Below are 24915 nucleotides of genomic sequence, written 5' to 3' on the forward strand. Positions count from 1 at the left end.
GGAAAATTTATCTGAACCATACCCTGTAAAAGCCAATATGCAGCAAAGATAATTTCCTTCTGATTCCATCCCCTGCAATTATTTTTTTTAATATCTGTCAATTATATTATTCATCTACCTGATGAATAAAAAAACTGGTAAACTGAATATGAGAATACGAGTCAGGAAACTCCTTGGTTCTAAAAGTCTTTGATCTAAATTGGTGTATAATTTCAAAGAACTTGTCATTATTATGTTTATATATAAATGCATTTCCCTCTGCCTGAAAGAAAGACTAGCAAAGTTAGGAAACTTTGTGGCCATGTTCTGGCCATGCCATCCTCTCACACCTTTTCCCTGCACTACCTACACGTCTTGGCTGCTTACAACATTCCTCTTCCTCTTCCTTTTCTTTTTTTCCTTTTTCAAGATACAATCTTAAAAATCTGAATATATTTTCAGTTTAACCACTCTTTATTCTTTTTCCTTGCTGCACCTATGTGTCTTATAAGGTATTCTTGTAGGAATGGATGCTGTGGTGAAGTCTCCAAATTTGGGAGAGCTCACTAAAAGGAGCAGGATGGATGGAGTGGAAGGCACTTTTGTGCATTACACAATCACTAAGGAGTCCAAGTCCTTTGGACTGAGGTTGCAGATCAGTGCTGAAACCAGTGAAGCTGCAGTCCAGGTGCAGTGTGCCCCAGATGCCCTTCTAGAGAAGGTTTATACCTCTCCCACAAAGAAGCAGCAAATACCGCTGCATCACCTTGTGTCCAGTTCCCTTTTCCTAATGTGAGGGCTCCATCCAGCCTTACATTAGGCTTCAGAATGCCCTGGGGAATCCTAGCCTTAGTCAGACTTTAAATTTTAGTAGTTTTATTGCAGTCTTATACCATTTGCAGCTCAATTTCACAAACTCCCACTTTGGTCCCATGCTGGCTGTCTAACGTTAATGAAGATAATGTCTACATGTCAGGTTTTTTTTTTCTTCTTTCTTTCAGAGTTTCTCTTTGAGCTTTGCCCTTGAGGTTTGCATTGTCAGCAAAATGTCACCATAAAAAGTACAGCTTGATATTGTGCAGCTGGATATAGAGTAAGATACTTCTGTCCTCCACCCTCATGCCCACGCCTGCCTTCAAACTCCTGCAGAGCTCTAAGCAAAATTTCCAATCCAAAACCAGGCTGTATTACTGCTATAAACCCTGATTGAAATCTAGCTACACTTCCAGCTTCCAGAGAGTGCAATTCACCCTATACCTTGGATTCATCCTCCTGCTAAAACTATAAATATAAAAATTAATTCATATGTATAATATAAATTCATATATCTATATATGTCTGTATATAAAAAAATATGAAATCTGCTGGAGGAATCTAAGCTGCTTTTGCAGCTTTTTATATAATTACCTTAGCCTACCAGGGATGAAGCAGAAGGTGGATCCAAATATAAAAACTGGAGCCCTCCTTGCCTTTGGGGAAAACTTTCTGAAGTGAGTGAAAGTTCCAGCACCTACTGTTTGTTCTTGGGATGCTCTGTTCTGTGTTTTTGCACTGTAAAGTGTAGTTTCAGCTTGGTTAAGATGGAGAGGCAGTTATTAAGAGCAGGAGGCTGCATTATATCTGTTGTATTTAGGTGGGAGTTCTGCAATTCTGGCTGTAGGAAAGTGTTCATTTCTTCAGGTTCCTACTTTAAAGTAGGAGATATACATGGAGATATTCAGAGGAAGATAGATATTCCCTGAAGAAGAGAGAAAATGGATCTTCATCTGGTCTCATTTAGTGATACAATATACCAGATGAAGATCACACCATTGTGTTGTCTGAGTGTGGGTTTTTGGTCTTGTATTGTCTGATCCGAGCTATGAAAGCCCTTTGGGCTTCATCCTTTCTGTATGAAGAGTGCCAAGCACGTGGTTGTCTCATAATAAATGAAGTGGGTGGTTTGAAGTTGTATTGTTTTCAATTCTATCTTCTTGCAGTATTTTTTCCTCTTTGAAATACTCTTAGAGTCTGTTATTGATTTGGAATATTAAACTGTTTTGGTTATGGATTTATAGCTGTAAGGAGCATTTAATGTGTCCCTTATAAGTTCCTTTCTTTAGAGTTGTTATTCCACATGCTGTATCTGGGAGCAGTAGACATGAACATACAAGATGATTTGCTGCAGTATTTGAGAAGCCATTTGTAAGGAATCCCAGTTTAACGAGGCTTGGATGTGACTTCATGAGAGTTTTTCTCCCAGCTTTGCATGAAGTGTTTAGGGGGAGTGTGGGTTGGTGTGTGGGTGGGTGCTTCTACTCTCTCTTCCCCTGGGAAGTCTGAAAAATGCATAGTAACCCTCACAGCACATGTGATAGCCTAAAAGCAAAAGCAGCTGGTAGACAGTAGGAGGCTGAAGAAGCTGTGTGGGACTTGGAGTGCTTAGTGCAAGTGTATTCCTGGCTAAACGATGAGGATATCTGATGACCACAGGGCAAAGCCCACCCTGTACATAGGAGCTGGAGAATTAGACTTTATCTGAAGTCTTTGGTGCATCAGAAAATTGTTTCTCTTCCTACCAGTGCTTTAGAAGTTTGTGGCAGGAGTTCAGCTCTTCAGTCAACACTTTAATTAAACTCAAGGTATTCAAACCTTGACAATGACCTGAACAACCTGATCTAACTTTGATATTAGCTCTGCTTTGAACAGGTCCCTTCTGCCCAAGGCCCCTTCCATCCTAAACTGTTCTGTGATTCTCTGAACTGACTATAAATCAAACTAGGAAAGCAGCTGTATGGCCCTGTAAAGAAAGAGGGCCACAGTAAGGCTCTCTGCAACCTACTGTCTCCTGTATTATTGCTATGAGACCAATTCCTTGAAATAGGCTGTAGCAGAAGATGTTATTTGGTTCCCTCACAGTGTCTGGGATCCATGGTTGCTTTTGGTCTGAGTGACTGCATGACTTCCTTAGCTCAGGAGATCACTGGTGATACAGTTTGAAATGTGGAATTTCTCAAATGAATTCTCTGAAAATAGACTTGCTTTCAGTTAGCTATGGCTCAGTGGAAATCTCATAACACTGGTAAGTCACAGTGGGAGGATGTTGCCCTTTGCAAACCGCGGCATTCCTTCAGCTGGGTGTTTGGAAAATGCCAGCAATTGTGGAGTTAACTTGCTTTTTTCCCACCACCATCTGTTCCTTTTTCTGTTAACAGAATGACTTCATGCTCAGATGTTTGGGATGATTTGTTAGCTTGATGCTGACATTGGGTCATTCCAATATCTTTAGTCTAGGTATGGAAGACAGGCACATGGCTTCAAAAATTACTCTGTTATAAATGCAAGTAGGCTTTACAGCAGTAAATTCAGAAACTCTGGCCTATGACAAGCACAGGATATAATGGGAAACAATAAAATGCAGCAAGAGTGTCAGTAATGCAGCAAATGCCCACATTTCCTGATTAGTGGTGTACTTGGGTCTTTTCAGTGTGAAAGAGTTGTTTGATTAATGGCACCCGTTAATGTGTATTGCAGGCTGAAGTAGTAGTTCCCAAATTTGGGCAACATGGTTAATACAGTGTAAAATAAAGCCTAAAATGATATACATTTCCTTCTACATCATTTAATGCAGAGAATGTGTTCTCGCTGGAAGAATAAAACTTGAGATTCATATAATATACCATCTCATTCTTTTATAGTTCCATATAATGAATTTAGGCTTTTTTGTCATCTCACATAAGTATAAGTTTGTTGATGTTGACCCCATTATTCCTTGTGTAGGTCAGCATACCTGAGAAAAAATATTGGCCATTTTGTATGGTTTATCATTAAGTTCCTGTAATTGTGTCTTGGTGTTTTTTTCCTTGATGGCTTCCCTTCTATAGCAAGTGGTTACTTTGAGAAACAATATAGTAAGCTTAATGATGTGAGAGACTCCTCTTAAAAATATGTTCTTTTTTCTTGGGGTCACTCTTGTAGTGGTTTAAAGGATGAATTTGGTGTCAAGGAGGCAAAAATGCTTGCATGATTCAGCTGATATACCATTAGTACAGCTTGGAATTGTGGTACCTAAAAGACCACATTGTAGCAGACATAAAAGGAGATAAAGAGGTTTTCCAAATAGTTTGTTTTACTTGGTTTATGTTTTCCATGCTGCAATGCTAACAGTTACAGACTAATTTATTTATCCTGGTATAAGAGGTTATTTTGGGTCAGGGCCCTGAAATTATATATTTATTTATGTATAATCGAAAAGCCTTCTCTTCCCCACCCCCCCATGGGAAAGGCATGGAATATTTTTAGTTTCTTCCTCCCTCTCCCTCACTCCCTCCAACAAGAAAGGTTAGCTGTGGCTTAGAAAATGCCCTCCCAGCTCTTTTGTTCAGACTGCTGAAGACATAAACTCCATAAACTTGCCATGGTATTTGCTATAGATATTCTGAGTGTGTAGAATTTGGGTGTCCATCTTGCAGTTCTACATTTTTCAGGTGTGCTAGTAGTGCTTCAGTTGAAGTTAGCACTCAACACTTCTCAAAAATCAGGCCCAAAATAGTCCTGAGCTTATACAGTGATAGTTGGAAAATTGTCATCATCATGCCTAATGCTGTGTTTTACATTTGGCTTGGATTCTGTGGGACTTTGGGAGAGCTCAGTGGGAGCAGATTTGACCCTACTGTGGAAAAAAAAGAGGGGGGAGGAGAGACAGAGAGAGAAAAAAAGGAAAACATTTATCCAGCTGTCATCCTACTAAGATGGTGTAATTTGCTGTACTTAAGAACAAAAATAATGGTGAGCAACCCAATTCTGCTGTATGGGAAATACATGTAAATGCTGATTGTGTGATTTAGTTGCTGTCACTGGGTTATGTTCTGTCCTTGTCCGTCCTCTTGCAAACGTTCTGGGTCTCCACAACCCAAGTATGAGTCAGTCCTGCTGATGTTATGCAATAATAATAATAATATATACTGTGTACAGTGCAGTTCTCACCGTTCAGATTAGTCTCAGGTGGATAAGCAAGAGCAAAGAATGTGTAAATAACTAGCATATTTCTCTGGTACGTGAGAAGGAGATTTGGCACAGACCAGGGCTTGCTCTTCTCTGTATTCCAAATTTCACTGAATGCTCACCAGCCTTTCAAAAGCCAGTGAATATTGAGCAGGAAGAGTTGCTGAGTTCCCTATCTTTTCAGTGAAAAGTTTAGAAACAGGGACAGTAAAGAATCATTGCCAGGATCTAGTGACAGCCATGAAGAGAAAGAAAAAGTTTCCTTCTACTTTCTGGAGAATTGTTTCGTTTTCGTTCAGTCAGATGTGACAGTTTCAGCTACGCACCTGAATCCAGGTGAAAATCACATTGTCTTCCATGATATTCAGTCATCTGTTGAAAGGCACCTGGCATCCCAAACATTTTGCAGATGTAATAGGCGAGATAAATGAAGGCTGGGAGAAAGGAAACAGTTTTACCTGAGTTTCTGGAAAGGGGAGACATAGACAAAGCAACCGAATAATACACTCATTGGGTTAGCAACTTAAAAGCCATGGGCGTCTCAGTCTGAATTTATCCCCTTGTTCACCTGTCCAACAACTCCTAACTTTACTGTTTTTTCAATAGTGACTGGGGTTAAAGGAAGGAGACAAACAGAAAATACATGGCTACTCGCACCATCTAACTGTCATCCCTCTTAGTAAAGGGGCAGAATTGAACTGGAGCAAGCAGTGGTGTCACTGAGACAAGCATTGTGACAGTGAAGAGAAACCTTTTAGAGTTTGGCATTAACAAATTCTCTGTGTGTTCCCAGAGGGACTTGTCCTAGGTAGCTGTGCTGCCTCTAGGTAGGTAGTTCCTTGTGTCTTTGAGCACAGTTAGTGATATTTCATTGCCATCATCAAGCAATATGCAGGGTGATGCTGTTGTCTGCTGAACATTTTACTTTTGTCATCGAAGTTGGTCTCTTGTTGGATGTGTTCTCCTGACTCTGTTGCTGCCTAAAGATCATTCTGTCCTATTAGCTGAAGTCCATAGTCATATTTAAAACCTCTTATATGCTCTATTTTTCACAAGCCCCAAATCAATCAACTGATATTTTGCAGTTGATAAGTGTATAATCTTAGTGTATAAAATGAAGTTACCTACCATTCACAGCAGAAATTGTAGGTGACTTAGTTTTATTTAGAAAAGATTGTAAGTGTTTGCTTGCTGGAGATAAACAGAATAGGACAAAAAGATAAACTTTCAGTGCAGGCGTGTGGCGGACAGGAGGCTCAGTTACGCAGGCTGGGCTCTTTTGTGGCTTTTCATATAGCCTAAAGAATGCCAGGAGGAGGAGGAAAGGAAGTGAGGAAGGAGACAGTCCAAATGACATAAATATTAGCTGGGTAGGGATACAGTTGAAAACAGTGCTGTTGGAAAGGGAACAAGGTAAGCTGGATGGGTGAGGAAAAAGTCCCTTTCTGTATCCACAGTATGTTGACTGTAAGCCGAACAGGGTTAATGCTAGAATGGAAATGTACAAACAATACTTTTACATAACACAGAATAAAAAGGAGTAGGGATAATGCAGAGCCTGGATGTTAATGAAACAATAAAGTATGTGCTGCTGCTGCTGCTTAGGATTTGCTGGGGTAGTGACAGATTGTTGGCTTCACCTGCCACAGGAATCACTGCAGAACCTTGACCCTGACCTCAAGCTTGGCACAGGTTTGCGGGGACAGAGCTGTAGTCCAGGAGTACAATCTAAGTCCACAGCTATGCATCTGGAGAGCAGGCTGTGTCCATGAGAAATGTTTTGTCTTTTCCTGAAGACCCCTTGAGTAGAATAATCATGAACTGACCTCCTGACTGGTAGTATCCTCCATAGTGGACATTTCCCTTCACCTCCAAAATAAGTATACAGAATGGGCTGAGGGAAGGTAGACTCCTGAGAACTTCATTAATGGAAGTGCAGGGAATTAATGAATTGCCTTATTTGACAGCTCATTATTTAGATTATACACTTACCAACTGCAAAATATCAGTTGATTGATTTGGGGCTTGTGAAAAGTAGAGCATATAAGAGGTTTTAAATATGACTATGGACTTCAGCTAATAGGACAGAATGATCTTTAGGCAGCAACAGAGTCAGGAGAACATATCCAACAAGAAACCAACTTCGATGACAAAAGTAAAATGTTCAGCAGAAAAACAACATGTAATACCAGTAGACTTCAATTTGGCAAGTAAGCTTTATCCTGAGGGCTGAAGGCACTGGGTATTTCAGTGTGGCCTCAGCTATACGTTTAAGTAGTTCTGTAAATATAGGGACAAGTTGTCCTCTTGGTCACTGCCCTATACCCATAAATCAATGGCTGGTGATGATGGGATCCCCATGCTACAGCAGGGCTAAATATGTTTGAAGAAGGACAAACACACTTGTACGATCTGTAAATGATAAGAGGAGGCTGATGGAGCAGTGCTGGCAGCAAGTTTACATCTGTCTGTATTGAGGAGAATGATGAAGAGCCAACAGAAGAGGAAGAAGAAGAGAAGAAAGGTTCTTAAAACTAAAAGTGTGCTATGCAACCCTGCTATAATTTAAAGTTCCTTAAAATGGGATTCTCTCCATCAGTAATCTATAGTAAGTCTTGTGCCAGATATGGTTATTGTAAAACTTAATCTTGGTTTAAACACTACAATTATACAGTTCATTAAAATCAGTGGTTGAGAATTCTGAGCTTTCAGAAAAAAATAATTCTTATCTTCAGCTCATAACACTGCACCAACCTTTCTGCCTGCCAGGTATGGCATTCCAGTCCATTTTCAGTGAAATGCTATGTATCTCTGTGTGTGTATGCAATGGATCTGGCATGTTTTCTGGAAGATAAGAAATAAAAGCATAGCCTTCATCTCCATGAGACTGATACCAATTAGGAGTAATTTATTTGAAGTTGTTTTGAGTGTTAGATGGGGTTGGAAATGACACATCGTTTGTATACAATGTACAACTTCTGGAGTTGCAATATCTGTGGGTGCTTGGGAAGCAAAAAAGGTGATGGATGGAATAAGCAGTTCAAAACAAAGCATGTATTTAACTTTATTGGAAAGTTTTTCAGCCTGTGGTAGGGTCCATTTTAATTTCTAAAGGCTGGTGAATCTCAGCAGCATTGAAGCTTTTTTCAGTATTATGAAAAGATTTCTAAGAAGGAATCCTCATCCTTCATAAATGTATCCCTTTTTCACTTTTATGCTTTTAGACTTTTTATATTTTGTGGCAGTGAGTTCCACAGTTTGGCAGTATAAGGCATTTTGTGATATAAATAATAATATGAAGCCTTTGATTCTTCCTTTGAAAAGCTGGTTAGTAACCAGCATCAGAGGTCATTATTAGGTTCGTGAAGTTACTGGCAGCAGGAGAGAGATCAAGCTAAATGAAGGAAAAAAAAAAAAAATCTCCTATGGTCTGTTATGTAAAATATTCCTGTGTCATAATCTAGTGAACTAGAAGCATGTATGGCTATACCTGACCTTTATGAGAGGCAATTAGAACGCCTCAGCTGCATGCTCCAGCAATTTTAATATTAATGAATTCAAGCAATTCAATATTAATGAATATTCCCTTTTAATAAGTTATACTGTAGACTGCTTTTGTGGCAGAAGGATTATTATCTGCACATCAATAGCTTAATTCCAGGGAGAGAAGTAATGTTTGTTTTTTCTCACTCTGGATAAATTGTGCTTAAAAGGCTTGGATATAGCTCCCTCCCCCAAACCCTGAGAATATTTGTGTAAATGCTAGTCATGGAGTCTGAGAAATGGAGCAGTGACCACATCTGTCTAGTGAATGGCTCAGTCCTACGGTCTGTCCTGTTTCAAAATTAGCATCTCTTGGGACATGGTTGGTTTTTTGGAGGCATAAACTGTCTGAAAAGCTTAGATGTATTTTAGCTCCACTTCTGAATTAGTATTTCATCCCACAGCAGATCAAACACACTTTGTGTCTTTTAATGAAAGTGCTTTTTATACATGCAACTTCGGCTGCTCTGAACTGAGACATAGCCAATAAGATGGACAGTGTGTTAATGAACAGGTAAATATTTCTTTGAAAGCTGAACTTCTCCTTAAAGTGAAGAAAAGTCAGTAAGTCAGTGTGGAAAAAAGGGAGAATGGTGATTTGGATGAGAGTGCAGTACAACTTCAGTGTGGATTGATTCTTGGCTGTGCTACAGATTTCCTCTGTAACTGGGAACTGCGTAATTGTCTGCATCCCATTTTCCCTGTTACTGCTGATCTCACTGAAAGAGAGACTGAAAAACCTAATATGTGAATTTTTTTAAGGACCTTTGACAGTGTAGAGTGCAAGGTGTTGCAAGATTGTATTGTATTCAGCATTAATAGCAGATGTTGTGATAAGCTGTCTTTTTTAAAAGCATCTGAAAGGAGAAAAGTAGCACTTGTGGGAAATGAAGCACAAGTGATAACCGTCTTCCACCGTCCAAGCAAACAAAAAACCTACCTTGTTTATAGTGGCCAGAATATTCATGTGGAGAGCAAGGATCATGCACCTCACTTTGAAACAGAACATGGACATGAGTCTGAATACTGCACATCTCAGATGAATGTTTTACCAGCTAAGCCATTGTTCTGAAGAGCGTGGGAGGGCTTCATCCAGAAGCAGAGAATCTTTATCCAGCAAAGCTTTCCTCTCAATTGATGTAAGTCATGTTAAAAGTTAAAGTTTCAGTGAACTAGCATTAAAAAAAAAAAAAAATCACTGAAAAATCCCCACTTATTTGTAATCAGGATCCCAATTCCCCTTGCCTTTCAATGGGAAATATGAAAAAAATAGCTACAGGGACTTACTCAGTATGACAAATAACATATTTCACTTTTTCTTAAAAGGTATTATTTTCTGGTAATGACTTGAACTCCATGATTTATATTTTCTGAACTGTATGTGATGATGCTGACCCTTCACTCCAGGTAAAATAACCTGTCTTTCAGCTCTGTGAGGTACTAGAATGATGCATGCAGGCTGTTGTGAGGAGGAACCACACTAACCTTAATGTGGCTTTTGCAAGCAAATGCAATTCTTTGTGACCCAAGTACAAACTTGAGCATGCAGTGTCTGGACACGATACAGTGAAGAAGCTGGAACAGGAATTTATGTTACAGTAGCCTCATCTCATATTCTTCATCTGTGTTTGCACACTGTTTTTATTGATATAGAGAGGAGCTCAATGAATGGTATCATGATTCCTTGCCCAATAAAGATTTTAAACCCACATTTTGCAGCATCAGTTACGTGGCTTGTTCCCATTCTGTTTTGAACAGTGCAAAGCAGTAAGGTCAGCTGCCTGCAGTTCTGAAGAGATGGGTCTGAGAAGGGAGTCCTGTTGCCAATGAATAGATGTCGTCCCAATAGTACCCATGGTTGTTGTGTGACATCCATAACATATGGTGTATTTCTTGATGCATCTGTTCAAGGAAGAAGTGTTATTTTCGTTTACATCTTAGAAGGCTTCATGAGTCATCAGCCCTGGCAATTTATCACAGGGGTGTGTGTGCAGGTAGTGGCAAAGTCCATGTAATGGTTGGACGCGCCGGGATGCCAAGCATCTGCTGGTCCCAGGGAGATAGGATTTGTCTACATTGCATAAAAACAACCTGAGATAAATGATGGTAGAAATAAGAGAGTGCTGGATTCAGTGTCAGATCAGTGTCTGTTCCTAACTCTACCAGTGATTTCCTGGATGAGTTTTAATTGTCATGTCACCATAAATGTCTCCCTGTCTCCATCTGCAGGAAAGAAGCCTTGTAAAGTTGCTAATTTTGTGGATATATTTATTAATGCTTTGACATGCTCAGATTTTCAGGACTAGAGAACTGTTCAACATTGTTTGGGGTCCATTTGGTGCAGAGTAAACTACCAGTGTGTCATCACTGGAAACTGAAACTCAGTGCTTGCCACAAAAGAGCTTCAGTGCAGGCAGTTGCTGTTCAGGCTTTCCCTGTGCTGTTTCTTTCAAGACTGAAACCATCTTGAAAGAAGCACCCACCATATAAACAGCATCTTTCATTTTCATGATCCACTCAGCCATGAATATCTGGCATTTCCACATGATTTCTGTAACACTAGCATTTGGTACTTCTTTGTAGAAGGTCTCTCAACAAAGACAGTGGTCTGTAATTCTTGATTATGTCTGTTAGAATGGCAGTCTTTGTATTGCAAATGCTCTTCCCACTGACATGGCAGCCACTAAAGGTCTCCGCTCTCTAGAGAACTGCTTGCCCAAGAGACCATGTCTCCTAGGATTCGCAAAAAAGCTTTCAGGATCAGCTGAAATGTGCACAAAATACTTTGTTTTATTTTGTTTCATTTTGATCAGTTCAGATGGTCCAAATATTTGCCGAACTCCATTAAGTCCTATTTGGGATGAAGTCATAAGTTCCACTTTCCACCAAGGCATGGAGCCTGTCCAAATTAGTGTCAAAGCCTATATAATACCTTGGCTATATTGCAGGCTTGTATAGTATCAAGATCCTGTTTTCACAGCAGTTACATAGTTGTTACTCCAGCGAAGAATGATATGGCCCCTTATAAAGTCCACAAGCTGACGTCTGTTTTTTAATGTAATATTTACACTATTCAAGGACCTAAAAGAAGGCTTTGCTTTAATAGATTCCTTCAGCTAATGTTTTCCCTTATACAGATGGGTTATTGTTTCCAGCTTTTGATACCTACATGGCTTTGTACATTAGGGCCTCATTTTTTGGTTTGGCTTTTTTTTTTTTCCTTCTCTGTGTCTCCTGGAGCAAGGGAAGGGTTTTGCCATTATCATCAAGTTGCCTTGCAGTTTTCTCTGAGGTTTTATTTGAGGGTCAAAATCCTGAAGACATTAAAAACAAAACAAACAAAAAACCCCAGCACCCTGTTGTTGCCCCCGCATGCATATGCACACACCACACCCCACATCCTGAATTGCTTTCCATTTTCGACTTATCTTCCCCTCTCTGAGAGGAAACATGGTACAGCAATTTCTTACCATGGGCAGAACTCACATAATTTGGGCAATTAAATGGTTTTTTTCCAACGGCTCTGATGCTACAGGTGTGAACTTGTCTCCTTTTTGAAAATGTTGCCCAGGTGATTTCTATAAATAACACTGTGCCATCTAATGATTCCAGGGGGCTGGGTAAAAATGTGTATGTTCATCCCAAGTATAAGTAGCTTTCTGGGGCTTCATAATGGAAATAGAATGCCAGGTTTTAAGTACATAATCACATTTATTCTACTGAAGTAAAACACGCATTGACAGCCGTAAAGTTCTGGTCTGAATAGGGAGTGTGGAGGATGACTGAAATTAGAAGGACTTTTCTGCTTAATATGCTTCTGGGCTGAAACAACTTCAGAAAGTGCGGATTGCATAGTGGAGTATCTGCTAAAACTTTTTTACCCTCAGCAATGTAGAGTTTCAGTCTGGGATTTAGTTCAGGAAAAAAGCTTACACTTGCTGTGTTCCACTGAAACCTTTTTTCTCCTAATTCTAATTAAGAACAAAACAAAAACATGAGACTTACAGACTCAGAGTTCAGACCAATTTGCAGTGGATGGAGAATGGTCAAAAGCAGGATACACCAAGGATCTTATCTCATTTGCCAAGCTAACCACATATACAGATATACTTCAGGGGATCAGAGTCTTCTTATCCTCGGTTCTGATTGTGAAATTTCTAATGGTTTGGGTTCAGGTAGGAAATTATTCAGAATTTTCATTTTTTTTAGTGTATCTATCCTGATGCTCTTCAGCCTGCATGTCTAAACTAGACATCTAGTAAGGCTAGTTGTGGCATTCCAGCATTTATACCTCTTTTTCCCCTAAAGAATTTTAAGGAGAAAAAGTATTGTATCTTATTTTTGGATATAAAGGATGGATCCAGGCAGTCCTTAATTTATGTGTGTTTGTTTCTTTACTTGGAGTTCAGAATGGAGGCAGGAGAAGTATAGGGAACATACATATTCCCTGTTCTGACAATGTTCTTGTCACTTGTACTCTGCAAACAATTACAGCTGTCATTTGCACTTTTATAATTCTATGCAGAGAAAAATTTCAGAAGGGCATGTGAGCACACCTTGCACTTCAGATTGGTGTCTCAACCTGGTTCCCTGCAGAATGACCTTACTTCGCTACCTCTGGATTAGCTACCCATCTCTATTGTTCTCTTTGGGGATGATAAGATTACCTTATAAAAATATTGCTGTATTTATCTATTGTATGTTTTAATTTATTTTTCCATCAGCAAGGTCATATTTTGACTTTTGCATGGGAGGTTAAGGTCTGCCGAGTGTGAAACTATTTTCAGGGTTATGTTTGCCACAGAAAAGGGGCAATGAAAGGCAGTCTACCAGTAACATGTGGTGTGGCAATTCTACCTGGCTACTGGTTGCATATTTCTGTAATGTGCCATTTGGCACGGGTTTGGGTCCATCATATTGCTGCTGATTGTGGTCAGGAAAGGGAAGTAAGGAAAACAGCAGAACTTCTCACTTAATTTCAGAAAGGTCACCTTGTTCTTACTTGCACCATTTATTATTGTGAGGTGGTGGGTGCATAGCAACTGTGGATATAATTGGTATATCTTGCCACTTTGCCAGCCTCCCATACTTTTCATACAGTGGTAGTCTACTATATGATGCTTTGTTTAAATCTTCTGCTCTTAATTATTCAGTTGGATGCAAGGGCTGAATAAAGAGTTATGATCTGTCTAGGATGTGTCTGTACTGCAGTCCTTTGTTAGATGGGAGCAAAGCTGTTTTGTTGTTATCATGAATGGAGATGCTCCTTTAGTTTACGTGTTGAAAGACCAGTGGAACGAAGAGAGGGGAAGGAAAGATCCAAGTCTCAGTTGTGAGTTTGTTTTTAATTCTAAATATGAAGATTTTAATTAGTGCAGAATTGTTGCCATGTGTTGGTATGTAGCCTGGCAGGAACTTGTCAGGTAGCAAGGTATTTTCTGAATGTGGCTCAGCAGGGAGCATGTAGAGCTATTTCTCATCTCTAAATCAAACCTATTGAGTAGGAATAGCTGAGGTACTCTGATAGAGCTACACATTTAATATTGTTCTGTATATCTTCCAGAGTAACTATTCTGGTATGAGTAAGCATTCAGACACAGACAACATTGGTGAGATCCACAGTCGTACATCTTTGGACATCCTTAGGATGACTCAAGTGGTTCAATCTCTTATCATATGCTAGGAGTCTTAATATGAGTTATTTGTAGTTTATAATGGGAGATTAGGATCCTAGAAACCAATCTTCATTTTGACGGTGACTGTTACACCTATCTAGAAATAAATAGATCCATTAGAATGAAATCTCATTTCCATTGAGCAGCCAAGGAACAAGAAAGAATTGGTTCCTGAGTAGGGGTAGGTCTTTTAGAAGTTGAGCTTGGCTGAGCTTAGTCTAGTGAAGATGATTTCAGGTGGATTATTTGGGAGGTCGGGATAGAAGGATTAATACTGCTCCTACTGTAATTGAGGGGATGCTGTTCTGTTCCTTTGGATGTTCTGAGGTTGTGCTTAGCTTTTTAGAATAGACTATTTCAGTTGGAAGGGACCTACAATGATCCTCTTGTCCAACTGCCTGACCAATTCAGGGCTGACCAAGTTAAAGCATGTTATTAAGGGCATTGTCCAAATGCCTTTTAAACACTGACAGGCTTGGGGCATCGACCACCTCTCAAGTTCCAGTGTTTGACCACCCTCTTGATAAAGAAATGCTTCCTAATGTCCAGTCTAAACCTCTTTTTGGTTTATCACATCACAATGAGACAGTCTTTTGGCTTCTTTTCAGGTTCCTTAAGTTGATTTATTTTTTTTCTTCATAGCAGATGTTAAAACCCCTTTGTTGGTGAATCCCACCATCGCTCTAGCAGTAGAGAGGCAAAATAATTTATAAGATCTGTCAATATAAAGCTACAAAATGTAAACCTGTTACCTGTAAATGGGCTATCCTTCTGCTTGGAAACATAGTATATTTAAGGGACTGAGGTTTGCTGCTTAGATGCCAAAGATAACTGTGTCTCCATCAAACTTTATTATTCTGTGTTTAATAACCTTAGCTGAAGGGGATTCTTTTTATCTGACACACCGTGGTGACAGTGCTAACATTACAGAAATGCTTTCAGAAATGCTTGCAATAAATGCCACACATCTATGTGCATTATACAAGAATACGGGGGAAGATACCACAATAGAGAACAGAGCAGTGAAGAATCCCAGGTGGTTCTACAGTGGCATTTCATCCTGTAAAGGCTTCTTGTGTAACCTTGTTTAACTTTCTGTTTCAGGAACAAGAAGATCCTAATAAGCTTGCTACCAGCTGGCCAGATTACTACATTGACCGCATCAATTCCATGGCAGCAGTAAGTTACCTCTCCTGCAAAGCAGGGAAGATTTCCTACCATAGAGATGTGTTTCTTTAGGAAGAAGTCCCCAAAGGAGAAGAATGTTAGCCCAAGTGCGTGACTGATTTAAAATAAGACTTCTGAAAGAAGATGAGTATATGTATTAAGAAAGAACCCTGATCTAGCAGAATAGATTAGAAAGCACCATAAGCATTTCCAATTTTTATTTCTACAATACTGAGCACTGAAGGCAATCAGATTAGATTCTGGAATGAAAATTCAGAGCTGGAGTAATGAGATTGATGATTTTAAATTATTTACATGCCAGCTGTGAAGCCTATCCCAAATTATGGCCCTGATCCTTAGATCTGTGGTCATTGGCACTGGTCCTGAAAAGAAGGGGCAAAAATGGCTGTGTGCCTTTTTTGAACTCCTGTACAATTCAGCTGCCTTTAAACTAGTAGACCATAATGATCTTGAAGAGATTGTCATGCTCTTGCGTGTTGTTGGAGCACAAAGGTAGTTCAGTTATGACCCCTATTTTGGAAATTTTGAGGAATGTCAATGTAAAGCTAGCTTTCAGCACATGCACACACTCGTACTTGTGTCTTGGCAGGGCTAGCCAGTCTGAAACAGTGACAGTTGAAAGCATGTTTTTCCAAAACTATACTTTTAACTGCAGTTAGCATTTTTGGAGACCTGTTTGTCATTTGGTCCGAGTAGAGGTGAAATAATTTGGTTCTTCAAGAGGAGTCTTGAGTGCAGCCTGTAAGTGAAGATTATATGAAATCATGGACAAGAGGGATCCAAGGCCCCCTACTTATCCTTTCAGAATAGAAGAACAAGAGAATATTGATGACTCAGAAAAGTAACTATTTGAAAACTAGGTAAAGTTTTGTTTTGTTGTATAGTTTCAGATTGATTTCTAACTAATCTACAAAATAACACTAGGGTTGTTATTATTTTAGTAGAAGAATTAAAGAAAAGGTAGCTATTTATGTAAGATAATATCCACTTTTATAAGAGCAGATAAATAGAGGAACATAAGGCTGTAAAATCTTAGACATCAGATACAAGCCAACAAGATATTTGAGGAAAACTTTAATTGTCCTTGTTCAACAGCTGTATATCTCTTCCTCTGGTCACCAGCAGAAGCAGAACACCTGCATATAGTGTTCACTGATCTCTTTTGGTATGGTTGATCTTATATTTTGAAATTTGATCCTTTTACTGATTTTATAGTCAAATTTTGCCTCCAGTTATTCATGTGCAATGTCTACTCAGCTTTTTTTGGCAGTTGTGCACAAGTGATGATAGAATTCTGTTCCTAGCATCTTAGGTAGCACACCTTGTTTGTTTACTTCTGCTTTTGTGTTTGATTTCTAAAGACTTCTCTGCACCTTTTGTATTGTGGTTATGAGCTATAAAATAATTTCATAAAAATAATGCCTTAATGGATGCTAAATGTGTCAATACTGATGCATTTCTCATGGTGAAATATGTCTTGCTCAGTAAAAAAATCAAGATTTACAAGTTGTTACAACTCACTGTAAGAGGATAAAAGAAAAGCTGCTTTCTACTGTGAGTCATGAATAACCAAAATGATCACCTTCCTTCATGCCAGATTTTCCTGCGGCAGAGTAATGGAGTAGAAAGAATAGGGACTTGTTTTGAGAAAAGAGATTGAGCTTTTGTGACTGGCATGGTACTGTGCTTTGATTTCCCGACTGAACAAATTTGCTCTACAAGGGCCATTAAAAAAAAAAAAAAAAGTATGAAACCTTGCAATGTCGCTGAGACAAATACTTCTGGTAGTATTTGGTCCAAGGCCTCTTGAATCTACTGAAAGTTTTTCCATTGATTTCAGTGACTTTTGTATTAGTCTTTAAATGATCTTGATGTAAACCTGGAGTGAATATGTACACGCCACTATTGTAAATCTGGAGCACTTCCATGGAATGAGACTATATTTTGGCCTATGTTTCTAATTTTAAACATGTTTTAAGAGCACCAATAAACACCAGCCCCAGTAATGTTGTTTGCATGCCTCAGCGCTGAATGATTGATAACCTTTTATTTGGCTTCAAGCCTCATGATTTACTCTTATGCTTGAAGTGTTAAGAAGACACACTGGAGTTAAAACCCCTGCTTCTGATTTACCACTTAGTTGCTTCACTTTTAGGCAGGTGAAACTTAGTTGACTTGATTTCACAGGAATTGTATCAGCGGAAAACTGGAGTAATACAGCTGAGAACCAGCTCCAACAGACTTTAAAAGACATGTTCTACTCATTATTATTTAGACCTCTGAGATTCTTAACTTCCAAACGGTTATTTTGGGTCCCTTATAATTTCGGTGCTAAATTTAGTGGTGGGGTTTTTTAAATTTTTTTTTCAATGTGCATCCAAGTGGAGTTGGCTCAGAAGTCTTGAAAGAAAAACATGTTTCATGTTGCTTCCTGACACTGTCTAGTCTATTTCAGTTTGCATCTCTAGGGCACTATCAGGTATTGCAATATTTTAATTAGAAATACTGCAAGAAGTATTAGAGTTGAAATGGTGGCAGTGATCACAGAAGTGTTAGTTTAAAATGCCTTAAGTCCTGTATTTTTAATAAAATTTAATCTTTGTATCTCCTGTGAATTAACTGCATAAGAATCTTTTTACATGCAGCTTTCATATCTTTTTCTATATCCTTTTGTTTAATTATGAAGTTCTTTTTTATATATTAGCTTGGCAAAAAAGTTCTCCCTACCTGCTGATAAAATGAAAATGGCACCTTTATCCTGCTGATATCATTAAGTATCTTTCTGTGGATTTCAGCAGGCCAAGGCCCCTGTGCTCAAGGATCATTTTCTCAGAAGACTTGCTGCAGTGTTACCCATCATATCTGCCCTTCATAGATTATGCTTGAGAGCAATGTGGTGATTCCTGACATGTTTGACATTCCCTACTTGTAACCTTAGACCACTATGTTAGGAAGCACTTTAGGTCACAGATTCCTGATCCAGTTCAAAAAGCCACACATTTTAGGCACAGTTCTGTTCCCACAATTGTTTCTGTTACTGTGACTTTTAAGATTTTAATAGTTTTTAAACCCAGTTCTCACAAGAGCATATGACAGTAAAACTGGATCTCTTTTACTAGTCTGTGCAATTTCTGTGGAGGGACTGTCCCATCCTTCAGGTAGCCTGACTGAAAGGAGGGGACCAAGTAGATCATTGGTAGAGAGTCTTCTAGACCAATCCTTAAGAGAAAGGGTCGGCTGCTAATGATGTCTAATTTAGAAAGATGAGCCTCCAGATTTTCCCAGTCGTCTAATGTCTACATGCTATGAATAATACTGGTGATTATGAACAGGTTGCATGCCCACAATTAGAGACCATTTCCATTATCAAGGTCATTGTCATCTTCTGCTGATTCATCAACACACAAAACTTCTTTTCTTAAAAATGCAGCAGCTGCTGTGTTAATATAACACGTAAAGAAACCTCCCTGTGCTCCTCCTGCCCTCCTCACCCCATGATACTGCTGCCTGGCAGCACAAATAAACACAGCCCTCACTTTACTGGGGAGGAAAACTTCTGACAGCACTGCGTTGCTTTTATGAGCTTGGCTGTGTATGCATTTCCACAGAGAGACTTTCAGGTGAACAGTAGTTGCAGATCCAGCTTTTCTGGAGAGATGGCTCAGTCGAGGGTATGAGACAGGGGTCAAGATTATTAAATACAGCTGTAACCAGGCCCTTTTCCTTGACTCAGAAAGCATTTGCTCAGGGCAGAGGAGCTTCACAGGATGTTAAAAATATATATCTTCCAGAAAAATTTAGCAGGTGGACGATAACTCCTCCATCTGGGTTAGATGACATCTATGTTACTTCAAACTTATTTACTTAAAAGTTCAGGTTTTTTAAATTACATTTATTAATAGTTTATGATTCATAGTTTATTCTCTTAGTTCAGCCTTAATGTAGTTAGAGATGTGATGCACCTTGAATTTCAACTGACTTGTTTTCTTTGAAGAAATGTTTTAAAGTAGTACTGTCCAGGTATGTCACAGGAGGCATGCAATACAATATTTTTTAATCAAGTTTTGATTTTAATTTTACTTGTATTTGTTTATGAACTGGAAGTGATTGCAATAACGATAACACTTTGTTAGTTATGATTTTAGACAAGATCTAAAGAAAGGGCTTGGACTATAATGAGAAATCAGAACATCCAGGTTGCTTTTTCACTGTTTATTCTATTTGCTTCTTTCTTTTTTTTCATTTAATTTGTGTGAGACTGTTAAGTAAAACTAGGTCCATCATACAGTATATTGCTGATGCTAGTTAATGCCCTTTTTTTTCTTTTTTCTTTTCTTCTCTCTCTTTCTCAGATGTACTGTCATTATGGTCCTGTATTTTCCTTCCCAGCAGTTTAGGGGCATGATTAGCCATGAGGATAAGGTGTGGGAATTAATCTGTGCTTTTAATAAAACTAAAATATTTCATTTGAAGTGGAGCCAAATTTTCAAAAGTAATTTCTTGGACTACCTGAAATTTTACACATAAAATTCCATGTGAATGATTGTTTTCACAAATTAGTGAATTTTTTTGAATTGGCAAATAGCAACTAGATGCTATACTTTCCTGGATGATGCACTTAATGCGGAAAACTTTAAATATGCAAAATGTGCTTGTAAAATAGAGCCTTATTTATACCACTTTTTAGGGACCAGATAAGGACCTGGCACTATTTTGCTTCCTCTTCCTAGTATGTTTGGTTAACTGATAGTAACTAGCTGCATCCTCAGCACAGCAGACATAGTCCTCGAGTGTAGCTTGTAGTTCAGGAAAGTAATTCATCAGTCAGCCATATTAATGAAATCCAGCTTCAAATAAAGACAGTTCCCTCCGCTCTGTCTCCCAGGGACAGTTATGTTTTCTATAACTCTTGCCGAGAAAGCTATTTCATAATGCAAATGTGTGACCAGTCTGTCTTTAGAGAGGGCATGAGGATTTGAGTTCCTGGCCATGCACCGGAGTGAGAAATGAAGGGCTCTTGGCTGCCTGCAGCTTTAGAAAAGGGGTTTTCTATAATCACCCTCTGTTGTAAAGGCAGGATTATTTGTATTTGTTTCATTTGGAAATGGGCCTTTTTCACTCTGAACGAAATACTGTTGAGCACCTTCCTACCATCCATTTGCTTTCCCCCCACAATGGCTCAGAGGAGAAATTAAGCCGTTGGAGGAATGGGAGCCTTTCAAAGGAGCATTTATGGGCCAAAGGAAAGATGACCAGATGGGCTGTCACCCAAGAAAATACGAATCAAGCCCCAAATCACACCCCAGGACTCTGCCATTGAGATTCCATAATGCCTCTTCAGGATTTCTGTTTATTTTTCGAAGAGGGGGATCATATATGGCTTGGCTTAAGCATTTCAATTTATGTTTCTGGCTGTCGGGGGATGCTGGCAAAAGATAAAACATCATCAGCTCATTTTCCATCAGTAGCGCTCTGTCATTCCATTAGGGCAGGAAATAGCTTGCTCTGTTACTGAGTGAATTTGACTTTAGCGTGGATCAGAGAGAGGACCCCTAGAGTTAAACACATCTCCCTATGCCAGCTGTTCAGCATAAGACAGCAAAGGCATGTAGCCAAATGACCACCCTCAGGATCCGACATGTGTTGGCACCACATGGTTTGCAAAAGCAAGCAACATGGCAGCACTTCCAAGGGAAGTGAGGTGTTGGGGGGCAGGGGGGAGGGTTAAACGAAGTTCCAGTGAGAGGGAGGTTTTCTTTGGTGCTTGCTAAATAGTAAAATAAAGACTTAAATATTTTGCTGTAATGGGCCACAATTGTGGCTACTCAGATTCCACCACTGACAGGTATAATATCAGATCCCTGACAGATGATACTAGTTTAATCGGGTTATTCATTTGAGAAGGGGTTCAGAGCTGCTTTCCAGATACCACTGAGTGATATCCCCCAGAAGTCCTGCCAATAAGAGAGGCATTTATCCTCTGTATTTTACAATTAAAGCAACTAAGAAGACATAGCTATAGGCTAAGAATTTCCAGCATTGAGTCTTGACTTTTTAAAAAGTCCCGCATTGCAGTTGTGAGCCTGAATGGTATATGCGATGGGCACTGCAGAGCTTTGCTTCACATCACAAGGTTGCAGTGGTGCTGAGTGCTGGAGCCCTGATTTCCTGATATCCCACTTTTTTTTAATGGTATTGTTTGACTTTGAGAACCTTATTTTTTGCGTGTATTCCACTCATCATCTCTCACCATAATTTACAGTGGCCCACAGCATCTTCAGTTCCAGTTGACTGCAAGCTCTAGTTATCTCAAGTTGCATACCAGGGGAAAATCTAGTCTCCGTGTGTTTCAGTTTACTTGTTAAAAAACAGGGACAGGGATTTTATGATGCCCCAGCTCTTTGCAGTAAATGTTCCTAATTAGCAAGGGCAAAGTGTACAGGGAAAATCAGTATCTTAAAACAGGTGATATACTTGGCGTGGGGAAGAAAAGTCAACCTTGTGTGTACGCAAACTGTAATTCAGGGTACTTGCAGGCTGTTTAGTCACTTGAAGAAAAAGCTTTTATGCTTTGAAACCTGACACACAAGTCTGGGGTTTTTTTTCTTCTTTTTTTTTCCCCCCAAATCCCTCCAGCCATGTCAGTCTAATAAAAGATATTACCTCTCCCTACAAACTTTGCCTCACATATCCATAGATCACCACAGCAGATCACTGTTCCAAATTAGGTACAGTTTTCTGAGGGCATACTGGCAAGTATGATTTTGGGGGGGTAATCTGAGAACCCTAGTTTAGCCAGTGTGGCAAAGCAGTATGCTGCTGCCAGTCCCCATGAGCAGCCTCATCTGGATTCAGTTTTGTAGCTGAGGCGCTGCTTTCCTGGTGAGAGGTCGGCAGGCACCTCTGCATGGGTTGATGGGATAGTTGTTTTTCATAATTCCCAGCCTGTCTCTTAGCTTCCAGGCAGCCCTAGCTTTCCTGATTGTCATCTTCTTTTCTGAACAGATGCAGACTCTGTATGCTTTCGATGAAGAAGAAACAGAAATGAAAAATAAAATAGTTGAAGACTTGAAGACAGCTCTGCGGACTCAGCCCATGAGGTAATGTTGTTCATCTTTCATCACAATTCACTGCCTCCCTTTGGTCAGACGTGACACAGGAAAGAGTGGCAAGAACAGAAACCTCATTGTCTCACCTCATACAAGCCTCTCTGATATTTCAGACAATCCACAGAGAGCCCGGCAGTCCCTGGTCTGAACCTGCCTAGTTGGGAGGGCACACTAATGCTGAAGCATCTAGCTTCAGGAAAATAAAAGACAAAGTCTGCTGTGAAAAACCTGTGGCAGATATGTGCAAACACAGGTAATGACCACGAAGATCAGATTCTAGACTTCATAGCCCCCTGAATGTCCCATGTAATTTGATTCATGTTCAGCAAAATTTCAGCCTCTACTCTGAACTTTGAGTTCAGGCTTCCCCTTATCTTTAGTAATGTGAACTGTTTGGTACAAAGCAGCTAATCCATCTGACATCACCTGGTTTGGCATTCTTCCTGTTCTACGTGTAACTGTGGCATAGAGAAATGTTAAGAGACTTTATTGTGTACTGTGTCTTTGAAGGTAAGGTCATCTTTGTTTTTCTGGGAACAACGCTCTGAACAATAGCAAACTAACTAGCATAGAAACCTTTTCCATTTAACACTTTGAAGAGCATTGTGCAGAAGCAATAACTATAGTTGATAGCATCTCAGGAACCACTCAGTCAAAAAGTTTCTGAATGTCTTTGTATTGGACCCAAAATAGGCCAAATGTGTTTGCATCCACGCCACGCTGAAATCATAGTTTCGGAGAGCTTCAATAATACCTAATCAAACAGGGGTTTTTTGGGGGGGAACCTAACCAAACCAGACAAATAAATATTTTTTTAGTTGTTTTTATTTATCTCAAAGAATTTGCATTGCAGTTATGTTGACTTGAAGTGAAGATATTTCTGGGACTTCTTGCAGGGCTAAGTGCTGATTGTGCTTCTCCCCTTCCTGATGTTTAAAAAGTTGACTGCATGCAGCTTCTCACCTCATGGCAACTATGAGGTAGAGCGCATCAGCTTAAACCTCAGTGTTTCACCTCCTGTTGTGAGAGGCTGTAAGAGAGCACAAAGCCAGATTCTGATGCTCCTCTGAGGCATATTCATCAGGCTTTGGTAACTTTAGCATGTGGTTAGGGTGAGTGCTTTTACCATGAAAGTGGAGAAGCAGTGGCCTATATTGAGACCTAGCCAAGGGGATAAGTGACTGTTTGATCCTATCTATCACTGTCCTAAAGCAGAGAACACAGTAAAATGCAGCTGGACTTTATGTTAAAATGGAAGCTAAGACAACTGCCAAACTCCCAACTCTCACAAGGATTTTAAACCAAAGACCTGTGCTGTTGAGACATGATGTAGCAACTCTATTCGGTTTGAGCTGGTTTGATGCTTCCTCTGTGAAAGTGGTAGCTTTCATTGAGCATAGCCATAGCAGTAAGGCCTCTCTGCTATGCCCAGCTGAAACACTTTGGTGGCCACTGTTGGTTGTTCTGCTCTGTCATTTTGAATAGGACAGCCCGGTCTCCTTGTTGAGAGCAAGGCAATAGAGAAGAAGAAAGAGAAATGTCTTTTGCTCAAAGTTTTGCAAGGTTTTCCTTCTCAGACCTATATTACTTCTGCCGGATCCCCTTGACAACAGCGTGTTGCTTCATCTGTTTATAATAACCCTAACAAGCTTCACTACAAGCATCTATGAACTGCCCTATAAAGTGTTCTCTTCTAAATCGCTGGCGATGGTTATGGGACTTTTTTTTAAAAAAAAAATGGTTAAGCCAAGCCAAATTTTGAGTTAAGTCCTATGTCTCAACTAATTTCCAGCGACTCAATTCGTTAGCTGCCAAATGGGCTGCATGCCAATGCCTGATCAACAAGCCAATTTCTTCTTGATGGAAAGGTTGCAGTAGAGAGGCCCTCGGCTCCATCAAATCCCTCTCATAAGCAGTATGATACCCAAGCCTTCAAAATACTAGTCTTTCTAGTTGAATTTGGACATCAAATCCTATTTTCTTTGCCATTTCTGTTCTTCAGGCCTCTGAAGAAAATAGAGACCTAAATTCACACAGGATGAACTGTCTGGAATCGATTTGTGATGGTAGGGTACACAGGGGCTCTGACGGCTTACCAATAGGCTCCTCTGCTTGAATTCTCTGATCTAGAGGAATCAAACAAAGAAAAATGCATGTTTTTGGCCCTGTGTTTTATTTTAGTCTAGAACTGTGTCTCTTCTAGTAGAAAATGCAGAGTAATGGTACTAATCTGTGCCTCTGTTCCAACCCACCAGTTCTAACAGCAACAAAAACTGAAGCAGACCTACCCAAACTCAAGTTCCTCTCCTCTTTGGACAAAAGGTGACAGAAGCATCCCTTGGCAGCTAGTTGGCCCCCTTTGAGCAAATGCATTTTGTTCTGCTATTTAGGAGCTGCCCTGAAATAATAAAGCCAGGTTATGTCCCAGCATGCAGGAG

At 39.6% G+C, this 24915-nt stretch overlaps 1 protein-coding gene across 5 annotated transcripts in view; it reads left to right on the top strand.

Moving 5' to 3' along the window:
* DAAM2 (dishevelled associated activator of morphogenesis 2) overlaps positions 1-24915 on the top strand; it is a 204524-nt gene that overhangs the window by 104449 nt on the left and 75160 nt on the right. For all 5 annotated transcript variants that reach the window (XM_072856707.1, XM_072856706.1, XM_072856709.1 and 2 more), the window contains 2 exons: positions 15285-15359; positions 22374-22468. In XM_072856707.1, the coding sequence (XP_072712808.1) occupies positions 15285-15359; positions 22374-22468 (170 nt within the window). The remainder of the gene's footprint in view (positions 1-15284; positions 15360-22373; positions 22469-24915) is intronic.

The sequence above is a fragment of the Ciconia boyciana genome, chromosome 3 (assembly GCF_034638445.1).
Source record: "Ciconia boyciana chromosome 3, ASM3463844v1, whole genome shotgun sequence".
Lineage (NCBI taxonomy): Eukaryota > Metazoa > Chordata > Aves > Ciconiiformes > Ciconiidae > Ciconia > Ciconia boyciana.